Below are 14,036 nucleotides of genomic sequence, written 5' to 3'. Positions count from 1 at the left end.
TGGCATATCATCATGTTTTAAGATGGTACTTTGTATAGTTTTATCTTTTCTAATTATTTGACGGTCCTTTTTAAGGATTTCTAAATATTACACATAGTTAAATGCTCCTTTTAAAAATTTAATAGCTAATAAAATATATCTGATTTTTCTTTCAAATACCAGCTACATTTTGTAGACTTCTCTTCCTATCACCAGAAAAGAATAAAATTAAATCTGGCAATATTTTACCTGACAAAATCCTTATTTTTATACACAATTGTTTTCTGAAAAAGTATATCGTGTTTCATGCTCATTTTTATCTTATATTTTGGAACTAGGTAGATTTCTCCCATAAAGCCTAGCATATGTGGTACCTTGCTGAATTCAACATTATTGTTAGAATTAAATTAAATTTTGCCATTGGAATCATTACAGTTGTACTTTCCCCCTTTTTATCCACTTTTGCCTTCTTTCAAGTCTGTTTCTAATTTTTTTTTTCCTATTTTCCCAATAATTGCTGAAGTATACTTCCTTTTATGAAGTGTATTTTTCTACTTAATTTCTTTTATGTTCCTTATATATGTCTGGACTCTTTCACATAATTTTAAGTTGTTACTTTCAGTATATATAAATTCATACTTTATAGCTTTTTTAGTTTTCTAGTACTTTAATTGCTTCTGGAGGTGAGAATATAAATTAGTTAAGTTCAACTTTTGTTCTTTTCATATAATTAGCTACATAATATGTAATGACCTCTAAATATCAATATGTTATTGATTTACTTCTTGTCAAATCTAAAATCTGATTTTCTTGGCGGATATGTAGAATCATGGTAGGCATTTGGCATTTTATGTTTTGGGTAGTCTGACTTTTAAATCTGCATAAACTTCTCCGCCTTTTGCCTCTGCTGTGTTCGTAGATTCCAGGAGGGCTTCGTGTATGGACCTCAAGCGTTGGAGGTAGCAGACTTTTCAGCAGAAGGTAAAGCAGTGTTGCCTTCTGGTGTCATTGTGTGTGTGTCCTGGGGTGGTATGTGATAGGTGAGAACTTTTTTAGAATGCCATCACAAAATAATTTATAGTGTATTAAATAATTCACTTTCATAAAATTGAAAACCAAGTTAAAAAGCATACAATTTTATTCAGTATTCCTGAAATACATAACAAATAGAAAATTTTTGGATGGAGTTGATGATTCTTTCACTGTGTCTGCCCTTGGCTAAGGAATATATTAAGAAAAGAGTGTATTAGTATAATGTATAGTATATACTATATTATTTTCCGAGACCTAGCTTCACTGTGATTTCTTCATGGAAAGTTATCCAAGTAATTATTCTTATGTTGTATTCTTCTTTGCTGCCTTCCAGTAAATCAAGATGAAACCTAGTCCATGACTCTTTTTTTTTTTCTTTTTTTATACAAATAGTCCATAACTCTTGACCCAGAGGATAGATATTCTTGCTATAGGCCTCATGTACTAAAAATGTTAGTTTTCAGTATGCTAATTACTGCTCTCTTTCAGAACTTGTTATTATACTTTTCTCTCAAGTAAGTTCTTGTTTCAGTAGAGAAACAAATACGTCCCACATACTTAGAAAATATGTTTTTATAGTGACCTTCTTATGAGTTACTTTTAAGAATATAGCACGACTAGATATCAGAAATTCTGACATACCTTCCTGGAGTGAATCTTTGAATTTTTAAAAAGTAGAGACATTTTACCATTTATGTGCCAGATACATAAATATTACTTTCTGTAAATTTATGAAACCATTTATAAGCTTTCTTCAGATGATACTTGAATAGAGGAGTTTTTTTAAAAGATCTTTATCATCTAAAATGTTGTTCTTTTAGATATAAAGTTAATAAAGTGGTTAGTTTTTAGATAGATGATGAATGGGAATTAGAGGAATGGTTTCTTATGTCTTTTGGAAATTATATATATATATATTTCCTATCTGGTTGGGTCATCTTTTAAAAATTTTTTTCATTTTGGTGTGTCGCTTCCCCACAAGGGGGCCTGTGCCTCTCAGGGGAATGCACCTCTCCACGTGGGGTCCTGTACCGCACAGTACAGGTCTGGGACACCTTTTTTCTTTTTTTAACCAGGAGGTCCCTGGGGATTGAACCTGGGTCCTCCATATGGTAAATGGGAGCTCAATTATGTGAGCCACAACTGCTTCCCTATTTTGATATCGAGTGGCTGCACATTGTACCATATATCTAGGATGTACATCCTAAATGAAATTAAAGTAGTATGTGTTTATTAAATCTCTACTGTGTGCTGAGCACAGAATTGCTCCATTTTACAGGCATCTAATTTCACTGTGTCCTTTACCTTCTTCCTATTCAGAGCAGCTAACACTAGAGGAGATAGATGCATTTTAGGCTGTTTATTTGGGTACCCTACAATTTTACCTAAGTCTTTTTCCTTTCTTTTACTCCTTTCAGCTGCCATTTTGAGGATATTTTCTATTTACTGATACTAGTTAGACTGGAAGTAATTTCTGGAAGGCTTTCAATTCTTTATTTTTAGGTTAGTTGGCTATTTTCACTATTGAATTATACTTTTTTTAAAAATAAACTTTTTTTTTAACCTAGGACCTTGTATGTGGGAAGCAGGCACTCAACCGCTTGAACTATATCTGCTCCCAAATTATACATTTTTATATATAATTAGTCTAAATGTGATGCATTTTCTTGTTAATTGAGAATCTCAATACATTCTCCTTATCAGTAGTATAAAAGAACACCCCAAGTTATTTGAGAAAGATGGGGTTAAATGGAAGGTTATAGAAATACTTTAAATGATGTAATTCAAGTAGTTTTTAATAGAATGCCCCATATTTAGTAACTGTGCATATTAGTTCCTCTATTCTCTTGTGAACTACTGTGGGGCTACTCTACCTCAATATATACTTCAATCCTTGCAGTGCCCAAAAAGCACATTAGGCTGTCATTAACTCTTTGTTGAATAAAAAACTTAATTCTAGACTCTTGCTGTAAACCAGCTTATTAGAGAAGGCGTATAGCAATAAAGTTAGTCATGTAATCTTATCAGTGCATCAAATATTTCATTGTTAGTTGCAATATATTATGATGGCACACATGATGTTATCGTCTCTCAGAAAACATAAGAATTACGAATACTGTATTCCAGTTTTGCAAATATAATATATTGGCCATAAACTCATATTCCTATATCCCTTCCTCATCATTTTTATTGAAATGTCTGCTCGTAGACTTTTTCCATATTCCTTTAAGGAATGAAGTTTACAATTTTGATGCAGGAACTAATATTTATTGAACTTTATAGTAGGTACTAGACAATGTGCTAGATACTTTGCATATATGATCTCATTCTATCCTCAAAACAATCTTGCAAGGTAAGTATAATTATTCCCAATTTACAGATGTAAAAACTATAATCTGAGTATATAAGTAACTTAACTACTTAGTATAGTAAGCGTATGATTCCCATAGTCTAAGCTTTTTATATCACACTACAGAATAGTTACCTTACAAAGTAGCAAATGATGGAAGCCATGTGTATGGTGCAGAGATGTGCTTTGTGAATGCAGGGGAGAGAACTTTCTGGAAAACTTGCCCTTGACAGATAGATAAGAATAAAGGGGAAAGAGATCAGGGAGATCATTCAGTGTAATGAAGACTGAAGTCCAAGAACACTGAATATTTTGTGATTGATAGTTTGAAGATTTCAAATGAAGTATTAAAATACCATAGAATCAGTTTTATCTTTTATTTTCAACAAGGGACTGCTCGCATTCCATTTTTCTCTTAAACAACATGATTTCTCCTGCATTTGCTTTATGGGATGTTGAGTGTGAGAGAGTAGGTTGCAGAACCATTGGGTAACTCCCATATCATCAGTGTCCAAGCTCATCTTTGTTGCTGGGTTAGAATGATCAGTGCAGCACTAACTGAGGGAGCAAAAGGCCTGGGGGGAGGGAGGAGGGTGGAACATCAAAAGAATACTGAGAAAAGGATTTTCCTAAAATCAAGTATATATTTTTCGTCCCTTCCCCATTCCTCAGTTGGTTAAATAGCACATAAATGTCCATAGCAATTACATAAGGCCAATAAAGGTGTCATTTCTTTTAGGAAACCTAGTGTTTAGTTGGGAAGACAAGAGTAAAGTAAAATAATTAGAAAGCATTTAGCAGTGTTAAGTACAAGATAATGTCATATACATTTAAATCCTGTGGGTATCTTTTCCTAAATGGTGTTCTTTAGGATTCTTTTTTAGGCCCCCTTTATTGACTCTGTGCTCTCTCTGGGTGATCTCTTCTACTGTCATGACTTCAATATCTAAATACTTTTCTCTTTCTGTAGCTCACTATTTCCCTTCTAAGCTATAGGTTTGTAGCCTTTGGACATCTCCATTTAGACAACACCAGAGTCTTTTCAACTTCAACTTATCTAAAACTTCCTGTATTAGGGTGCTCTAGGGAAACAGAACTAACAGGAGATGCATGTAAATATTCTGAGATTTTTATAAGAATTGTCCCATAGGACTGTGAGAATGGGCAAGTCCAAATTTCATAGGGCAGGTTTGTGAAGACCAATGAATGTTTTTGATGAATTCTCCAGGAGAAACTGGCTGGTTGAAGTAGAGATGGAAATTATCTCTTCTGACAGCTCCATCTGTCACATCATCTTTTAAGGCCTTCAGATCATTGGATGAGACTTCTCTCATTGTTGAAGACAGTCCCTTCAATTGATTGTAGATGTAATCAGCCATAGATGCCATCAGTTTACTGATGATATAGGCCTTTGAATATCTCACAGTAATAATCAGGCCAGTGCTTCCTTGACCAAACAACTGGACACCATAACCTGGCCAAGATGACACATGAAATGAACCATCACACTTCCCCAATCTGTTTTTTTTAATGCATTCAGTGGCATTGCTCAGTTTCCCAAGCCAAAAACTGAGGATAATTTTTTTTCTTGTTTCCACTACGTGTTCTATTGATAGTTTCCTAATTCTCTCCCAAATCCATCCACTTTTTATTCCCTCTGCCACCATCATAATTTAGACTGCTGTCATCTCTCACTTAAATTACTGCAGGAGCCTCTTAATTAGTCTTCCTATGCCACTTTTCCCTCCAAATTAAAACACAGATTGCTTAAAATCCTTTACCTTTGTTCCTGGGTGAAGTCCAGTTTCCTCAGTGTGGATTATCTGCTTTGCTTGATCTGGCTGGCTTCTTCAGCTTCAACTCTTAGTGCTTGCTTTTCCCTTCTCTAAACCAGCCTTATTGAACTTTAAATGCACCACATTGTCTCTCTCTCTAAAATGATTTTATTTTTAAATGTGGTTAGAGGGACAGAGGTGGTTGGCAAGGTGAAGCGGTGACCAAGGATCTGGAAGCTGCACTGGAGAGATAAGGGTCTGGCTGCCAGGGTGTCCTAGTGAAGCATCGTCTGAACCTGCAATAAGGGTGATCCATCCTGTGCCTCAGGCTTAGTCAATGCCATACTTGTGGGTGGTGGCTTTGGATACCAGATACCACATAGTACTCATTGAGATTAAATTGATAGCAGGATACATTCCACCAGATTCCATGGACTATCACCTGCAGTTTCCCCTGCTTGTATCAGGTCAGATGCTGTAGGTGGTGAAAGGCCTACTGTGGTAGCTTAAAAAGAGACGGTGGGAGATGCTTCAGTGCCTGGCCCCATGGGAGAAATGATCTCACAGGAATCTGTGATACAGTTATCTCACAGGAGCAAATATGAGGTGGATGTTCTTAGGCTCCATGTGAAAACAACAGTTATCACATGGCCGGGTTGTTTGCCCAAGGTCACTCAGTCCTGAAGCACTGTGACTTGAAGTCAGGACTGTCTGGCTCCAAAGTTACAAGCTTTTCCCTCTGCCTTGGAGCTCTGATAAATGCTATTCTCTTTTCTTAGAGGAGAATATGAAGAAATGAAAACAGTTGATATAGTGATTAAAGTACAGACTCTGGAGCCACACAGCCTAGGTGTGAGTCCTGATCTACTTACTTAACTAGCTCTGTGACATCTGGAGAGTTACTTAACCCCCACTGCGTGTGTCGTCATCTGTATTGTGGGGATGGTAGTTGTATCTGCTTCATGGCATGTTGTGGAAATTAAAAGAGTTAATATATTTGAGACCTTTGAAAAGTGTCTTCATGTAGTAAGTGCTCTATATGGGTAGCTATTATTATAACTCGGTGTAATTGCATTGTGATACTAGATAGTATTAATTTTTATGTTTTAAGGTTGATTTAATCATAAAAGCAAAAATATAAATTTTCTCCCACAAATTATGAGTTGATTGACTTGTTATTGTTGGTAATTTATCTTTGCTTTTGGAGGGGCAGCAGTTTTATTTTCCTAACTTCTTGTTTTTTTAGGTTTTTAGTAGCTAGAATTTAATCTCAGTTTGAGATTCCTATGAAACGGATCATTTGATAAGGTTAGGTTTACCCGAATTTTTGTACAGACAAATTCAGGTTAATCTATATGGAAAGTTTGAAAAGAAAATTATTATTTTTCAAATAATTAATGTTCATTATAGAAAAATTAGAAAGTACAGATAAGCTTAAAGAAGGAAACAAATTTTTTGGACCAATTGTTAATATGTTTGTACATGCATGATACACATGGTTTTGTAGTTTTCCTTTAAAAATATTTAAATGCTTTTCCACATCTATAGCTATGCCTCTACATTATCCTTTTTTTCCAGAATGTTCTGATACTCAAATTTATAATCCACTTGAAAAATGTGTTTTAGAATCAGTATGAAATATACTCTATGCTTTGCCTGCATAATAACTGTGTGCTTCTGGAGTGAATTCCAAAAATAGATATTGGATTATGCTTGTAATCTGGTCTGTACCTGGGCATGATTAAGTTATGATTAGGGCTTTCATTGGGCCATGTCATTAGGGTGTTGACTCCTAAAAGATATGGCGAAGGACAGAGTTGAGGGTTTTTGATGTTGGACTTTTGATGTTGAAATTTGATGCTGAAGCCTTAAGCTGGAGCCCTGGGAAATAAGCTCAACAGAAGCAAGCCCTAGGAAGAGAGGAACGTTGAGCCCAGGAAGAAGCAAGAGAGGAACACTGAACCCAGAGAGAAGCGAGACTGTGGAAGAGAGGAACCCAGGAAGCCTGAACCCTTGCAGACGCAGCCATCTTGCTCCAACACATGAAAATAGACTTTGGTGAGGGAAGTAACTTATGCTTATGGCCTGGTATCTGTAAGCTCCTACCCCAAATAAATACCCTGTATAAAAACCAACCAATTTCTGGTATTTTGCATCAGCACTCCTTTGGCTAAATTTTTTAAATTTTCTTTTATTTTTTGGAGAGTTTTGGGTTTACCGAACTGCAACGTAATTCTTTTTTAAATTTTTTATTATTTTATATTTATTTCTCTCCCCTTTCCCACCCCCCACCCCCCAATTGTCTGCTCTCTGTGTCCATTTGCTGTGTGTTCTTCTGTGTCTGCTTTTATTCTTGTCAGCGGCACACCGGGAATCTGTGTCTCTTTTTGTTGTGTCATCTTGCTGCGTCAGCTCTTCCTATGTACGGTGCCATGCCTGGGCAGGCTGAACTTTTTTCGCGCAGGGCGGCTCTCCTTACAGGCTGCACTCCTTGCGTGTGGGGCTCCCCTATGCTGGGGACACCTCCTGCGTGGCATGGCACCCCTTGCATGCATCATTACTGCACATGGGCCAGCTCACCACACTAGTCAGGAGGCCCTGGGTTTGAACCCTTGACCTTCCATGTAGTAGGTGGATTATCTATCCGCTGAGCCAAATCTGCTTCCCCAACATAATTCTTAACGGCTGAATTTTTATCTTATGATTTATGTGCCATGTTGATTAAAGTTTCAGGTGAAGTCCTCTAAAGGAATTAGCTTTTTCTTTCAATTGTATTTTAGAGATTGTGGTTTATAGTGGTTCAAAGGGTTTGAGTTTAGCAAGGATACTTGCTATTTTAGGAGAGACACTCTCTCTGTTATCAAAGCGATTAGCTAGGAAAAACATGGAAAAATTTAATTTTATCAAAAGGAGATTCCTCAGTGGCCTAGGTTTGGCAGTATCATCAGGGGTATGGTGAAAAAGCTTTATATATATTTGAGCAGTATTGTTTTTGACATCTTGATTATTTTTTCTTAACATTTTCTTTTCATTGCTACTTATATAATTTGGGATGATTTCATGACTGAAATCTGAAAATGTATTTACAGGAGCAGGTTGATGATCTAGACTCTCTGACTTGATGATCAACCTCTATCTAATCTGACAGTGCTAGATTTAAGAATGACAAAATATTTATATTTTTCTCCTTCCTTCTGGAAGGAGATTATTGTTTCTGGTGAGTTTTTGGATATGATTAGTTTTTCTATAAAAATACTGATGATTGGAATGTCACTGTAATTTTAATTTTAGAAATATATAATTTTTGTCTTTAGAGTTTACATTTTTTTAACAAATTAATTTTATTGCTACATATTAATGAAGCATAAATCCATCCAAAGTATGTAATCAGTGGTATTTGGTGTAATCAAATATTTGTGCATTCATCACTTCAGTCATTCTTAGAGCACTTTCATTATTCCAATAATAATAATAAACAAAAAACAAAACGTATCACTTCTCAATCTCTCTATGCTTCCCCTGCCATACATAGCTGCTGTTCTTTTTCCTTCTTTCTAGTGTATTTGTATTTATATTTTGTAAAAACAGTCTTACATAGACAATATTATCCATATTCATATTTCACATGAGATTTTGCTATCTTATACTGTTCCATGTTATAGTTTTTAGCTTTCCTTCTGGTAATATACATGACTTTAGACTTTCCCTTTCAACCATTGTCATACCCATGTAATAGCTCTGCTAGTTTCAAACACTGTGATGTGCTTTCAGCATTTCTATTGAATATTCACAAACAACCTTTTTACCAGTTCTGCACAGATTAACCCCCAGCTTTCCATTCTCTACCCTTCTTCTATTTTCTGGTGACCTGTATTCTAATTATTAACTCTATGAGTTTATACAATATATTTAGTTCATAATAGGACAATTGCACAGTATTTGTCCTTTTGTCTGGCTAGAGGATACATATTTAAAATAAAGTTTTCCAGATTGTTTTGTTACTGTGACAATATTTTTGAGTTCATTAAAACTAAGTAGGCGGCGGACTTGGCCCAGTGGTTAAGGCATCCGTCTACCACATGGGAGGTCCACGGTTCAAACCCCAGGCCTCCTTGACCCGTGTGGAGCTGGCCCATGCGCAGTGCTGATGCACGCAAGGAGTGCCCTGCCACGCAGGGGTGTCCCCCGCGTAGGGGAGCCCCACGCGCAAGGAGTGCGCCCCATAAGGACAGGCGCCCAGCGCGAAAGAAAGTGCAGCCTGCCTAGGAATGGTGCCGCACACACGGAGAGCTGACGCAACAAAAAGAAACACAGATTCCTGTGCCGCTGCCAACAATAGAAGCAGACAAAGAAGATGCAGCAAATAGACACAGAGAACAGACAACCGGGGTGGGGGAGTGGGGAAGGGGAAAGAAATAAATAAAATAGATAAATCTTTAAAAAAAAAACACAAAAAAACCCTAAGTTAATTTTAATGCAAGAAACGTTTAATTTCTACTATTTGCCAAGGTACTTTGTTAGCTCCTATAGAATATATAGATTGAAATGAGGTAAGTGGCATTAGTTAATTCCAAGTAATTTTAATAACAAAATAAGTATAGGAAGGCCCTTGCTTTACCAGTCATGCTCTTACAGAAACATCATCTGCTAAATCCACTTACCTTTTTTTCCATTCTCTCCTATTTGATCTTAATTCTACATTTGATACTTTTTTACTTTGACACTTTTCCCTTGGCTTCTGTATAAATGTTCTTATTGTTTTTTCTTTAACTCTCTTTAATTGCTGCTTATTATTACTTCCCCCTTCAATTTTTTATTAAGAAAAGTTTCACAAGAGCAGAAAAGCTGAAACTTTAAAGCAATGATTACCCACATACCTTTGACCTAGATTCAGTCTCATTCTTCTTTCTGTTCTTAGAGCCCAGCACGGTGCTTGGAACATAGCATGTGCTTATTAGCAAAATATTACTGAAATGCATGTCAGGTGTCACTTTTTCTGTTATCTTCTGTAGCAAGTAAGTCTGACTGAGATTGATGAATTTTTAAGATAAGGTAATATTTTAAATATTTATAAAAATTTACAAATTTTATGTAGTATATTTATATACAACATGAAAATTTGGTTTATACTAAATATTGCTAATGATTACTTCTGTAGAATATAGTCCCTTAATTATTTATGATTTTAGCTTAACACTTTTGATGCCAGAAATCTTCAAACATTACTGCTGATATATTTGTTTTAACTAAATTCATTTCTGAGCAATAAGAATTTTCCCGTTTTTAGAAACAAGTTAAACATTAAATATTGATAAGACTCTACATGCAATGCAACATTTAACTTGAGATTTTAGAATTGTAATAAAAACTCAAATAGTTGTTGGTTAAAAAGTGAGAAGTTTGAAGAAATATTATCAATATATCCAAATTAGTAAGATTTGAAATTTTGGTGAACCACTGATGAAATATGTTGATAGCATGTGAATTCAGTGTAGTGAATTGTTGTTTTCATTAAAGTAAAGTAATACTCTCCAATCAAGATTTGGTTGTATACAAATGTCCATTAAATCTGAACATACCCTAAAAAAAGAGAAATTGTACAATTAACCAATGAATAAATTACTCTTAATTATGTTTTGAGACTCCCCCCCAAATTAGTAAGAGTGTCTGAAATGTTCTAATTTTAGAACCTTTAAAAATAAATGTTTATGTGAATTGGAATTCAGAAAGAAGAAGAAAGTAGTATAAAATTAAGATTATATTTTTTAGTGAAAGGAATATATTAATAAATCAGTTTGTAAGAAAAGAGGCTAAATAAAGGCAGTTTTTGTAAAGAATGAAGTCAAAAGGTATTCAAAATGTTGTCAGATTTCTGTGTTGCCAGAGAGTCCTGAACTTGAATGAAGAGAGAATATAACTATATTTCAGTGAAGTTCAGAGAATGGGTAATTAAAATATTTGGTAGATGAAAGCATAGAGTGGATGCTAGTATTATTTGACATTGTTAATTAAAGGTAATATAATAACATTTAATACATTAACAGATTTTTAACATTTCAGAATTATTTAAAAAGACTACTATTATTCAACCCCTAAAATTCTTGATATTAAAAATTTTATGTCTTTGAAGTATTTATGAGTGAAGCATGATATGGGATGTGTTTCAGAAGAATCAAGAAATGGGGAGGCAGTGGGTGGGTAGGGAGCATAGGTAAAACAAGATTCGGCCATGTGTTGATAATTGTTGAAGCAGTGTGATGGATATATAGAGTATGGCTTTCGTTTATTATTTTTTAAAAATTTATTTGGAAAAATTCCATGATAAAAAATATTAAAAATATTATGGCATTTAATAAAAAGTATCCCTAAATAAGCAGTCATTAATACTAGAATGTCTGAATATTGGTTTTATGATATTGAATAATTCAGAGTGATCGCAACATAAAACCAAATGATCTCTTTTGGTTTTTATTATTCCACATTTTCACTTTGTATTTTTTTTTCTTTTCTTATTTTTCCTGGTAATGTGGAAAACCTCTTAATCTGGTAAGCTGTAACATCACATAATATAGGGAAGGGAAACAACATTGTTTTATGCCAGCATTCTTGAAGAAAAAAAAATTGTTGGCAAGACTCAGGTGTCATTCTTCGAAGTTTATCTTATTGGTAGCACTGAGTTGTAAAAACTGGTAATATTGTACCATCTTGGATACTATAATTCTGATGATATCAGTGCTTAAATTCTACTCTTAAGGTTTGGAAAAACAAACCTGATAGGGCAAGTTCATAGAATCATATGTCTTTTTGAGGGATTTGAAAAAAGTGTCTTTCAGAAATTGTTCTGTCTTTCATCTTTGCTTCCTCCTCCTTTGCCTTCCTCCCTCACTCCTTTTTTGTCTTAGGTTCTTCCCTAGGCACAAAAAAGACATCTTATCTATGTGTTACATCCTCCCATCCAATATCATCACATCTGTAGGTCTTTGCAATCTGAAACTTTGCTATAGTAGACCCTTAGTGAGCATCTTTAGGAAGTCATTTTGGACTTCTCAGATATTTTCATTTTTGGTTAGAGTTTCTTTCTTTGTAAAAGAAACATTTGTGAGCAGAAGAACCTTCTAACATTCTGACCTGAGTAAGCCTTGTTATCAGTGATGTCCTTCCCAACAGCTTCAGACTCATCCTTGATTCATCCTTCATCTTCCTTATCTGTTGACTTGATCCTGCCAATTTCTCCTTTAAAATGACTGTCACAGCGTTGCTTTCTGTGTACATTCGCTGTGTGTTCTGTGACCGCTTCTATCCTTATCAGCGGCACCGGGAATCTGTGTTTCTTTTTGTTGCATCATCTTGTTGTGTCAGCTCTCCATGTGTGCGGAGCTGTTCTTGGGGAGGCTGCACTTTCTTTCATGCTGGGCAGCTCTCCTCATGGGGTACACTCCTTGCGTGTGGGGCTCCCCTATGCAGGGGACACCCCTGTGTGGCAGGGCATTCCTTGTGCGCATCAGCACTGCACATGGGCCAGCTCCACGGGTCAAGGAGGCCCCCGGTTTGAACTGCAGACTTCCCATGTGGTAGGCAGACACCCTATCCATTGGGCCAAGGCCACTTCTCTATACAGTGTTCCCTTTTTTTTCCCAATCTTACTGTTGCTCCTCTGTTATAGAGAATGTTAGGCTTGGAATTGGAATTCCAGTTGGAATTGGAAGATCTGGGTACATGTCTCAGCCATGCCTCTAGCTGCTGGCCTAGTTTCTCCATCTTTAAATGAAGAATTGTACAGGATTGTCTTAAATGATTTTCAGAGCTAATATTCTATTATACCAATACAGGTTCTCACTTTCTCACACTTAACACTGCATCCACCTCCTAATTGTTTTTCTCACCTCTCTTATCTCAATCCTTTCTAATCAGTTTAACCTTCTTAGGTACTTTGCAGTGCCTTTAGAATAAAGTCTTAAATCTCCAGCTCTCCATTTATGTCATATCATTATTTCTCTCCCGAACCTCTACTGAATTTTTAATTTCAGTAGTCCTATCTCATCAGCTTTCTCAGAGTGTTCTGCATATTCATGACCGGCGTTTCCTCTTGCTGTCCCTGACTTTCCCCCAAATAAAATGTCCTTTCTCTTTTTCAACCTTTCCAAAATCCACTCTGGCTCTTGATATTTTCGTATATTAGACTGAACATACCTAAACCAGTCTCTTTATTTGTGTTTTCAAACTTGTTATCGCTGATATTTTCTTGTTTAGTGCTGGTACTATTCATACAGTTAGCCAAAGTAGAAATTTCATGGGTCTTCAGTCTTCCTTTCCTTCTCCTGTAAAATCAAATTGGTTACTAAATTCTGTCAGTTCTGTCTTAGAAATGTGTTTTAAATGAATGCCTATTTGTAATTCAATTTCTTCTTCTCTACCACTAATATAACCTAGTCCTTTATCTTCTCTTATCTGGCTATTTCGTGCAATCTACCAAATGTTTATTTTCCCTGCCATCAGTTTCTCTCTGTAGATAGTTATCTTTTCAAGCAAAGATCTACTGTCCCTTCTGTGCTCTAAAAACCTTTGACTCTATACTGTTAACTTATGAAGTACAAGCTTCTTTGTAGAACTCATATATGGTCGCTTTGTTTACTTTTTTAACCTCATTTCCTGCCCCTTCTCATGGTGCAGCCCTGCTCTCCAGTCATACTGAATACCAGCAATTTCCTGAATACGCCTTTGCTGTTTTTCTCATGCCATATTTCTGCCTGGAAATTTGACCACCTCCCTTTTCTGCCTGCAGAACAACTCCCTTCAAGGCACGGGTTCATTCATGGGCTCATTCATATAGTACCGTTCTTAAAGCTCTGAAAGAATTCTCTCTGTGCCAGTTATGCATATCTCTTGGAGGGGTGTTTGAG

General features: G+C 35.7%; 1 protein-coding gene across 4 annotated transcripts in view; it reads left to right on the top strand.

Annotated features, from left to right (window-relative positions):
* The window catches only part of CDK19 (cyclin dependent kinase 19), a 187,550-nt gene that overhangs the window by 42,991 nt on the left and 130,523 nt on the right, over positions 1-14,036 (top strand). For 2 of the 4 annotated variants that reach the window (XM_004461209.4, XM_023589590.3), the window contains one exon: positions 899-960. The exons of the other annotated variants lie outside the window; for them this stretch is intronic. In XM_004461209.4, the coding sequence (XP_004461266.1) occupies positions 899-960 (62 nt within the window). The remainder of the gene's footprint in view (positions 1-898; positions 961-14,036) is intronic. 4 annotated transcript variants of the gene reach the window in all.

The sequence above is a fragment of the Dasypus novemcinctus genome, chromosome 11, assembly GCF_030445035.2.
Source record: "Dasypus novemcinctus isolate mDasNov1 chromosome 11, mDasNov1.1.hap2, whole genome shotgun sequence".
Taxonomy (NCBI): domain Eukaryota; kingdom Metazoa; phylum Chordata; class Mammalia; order Cingulata; family Dasypodidae; genus Dasypus; species Dasypus novemcinctus.
The sequence above is the reverse complement of the archived record's forward strand: the minus strand, read 5'-3'. Positions and strand labels throughout refer to the sequence as shown.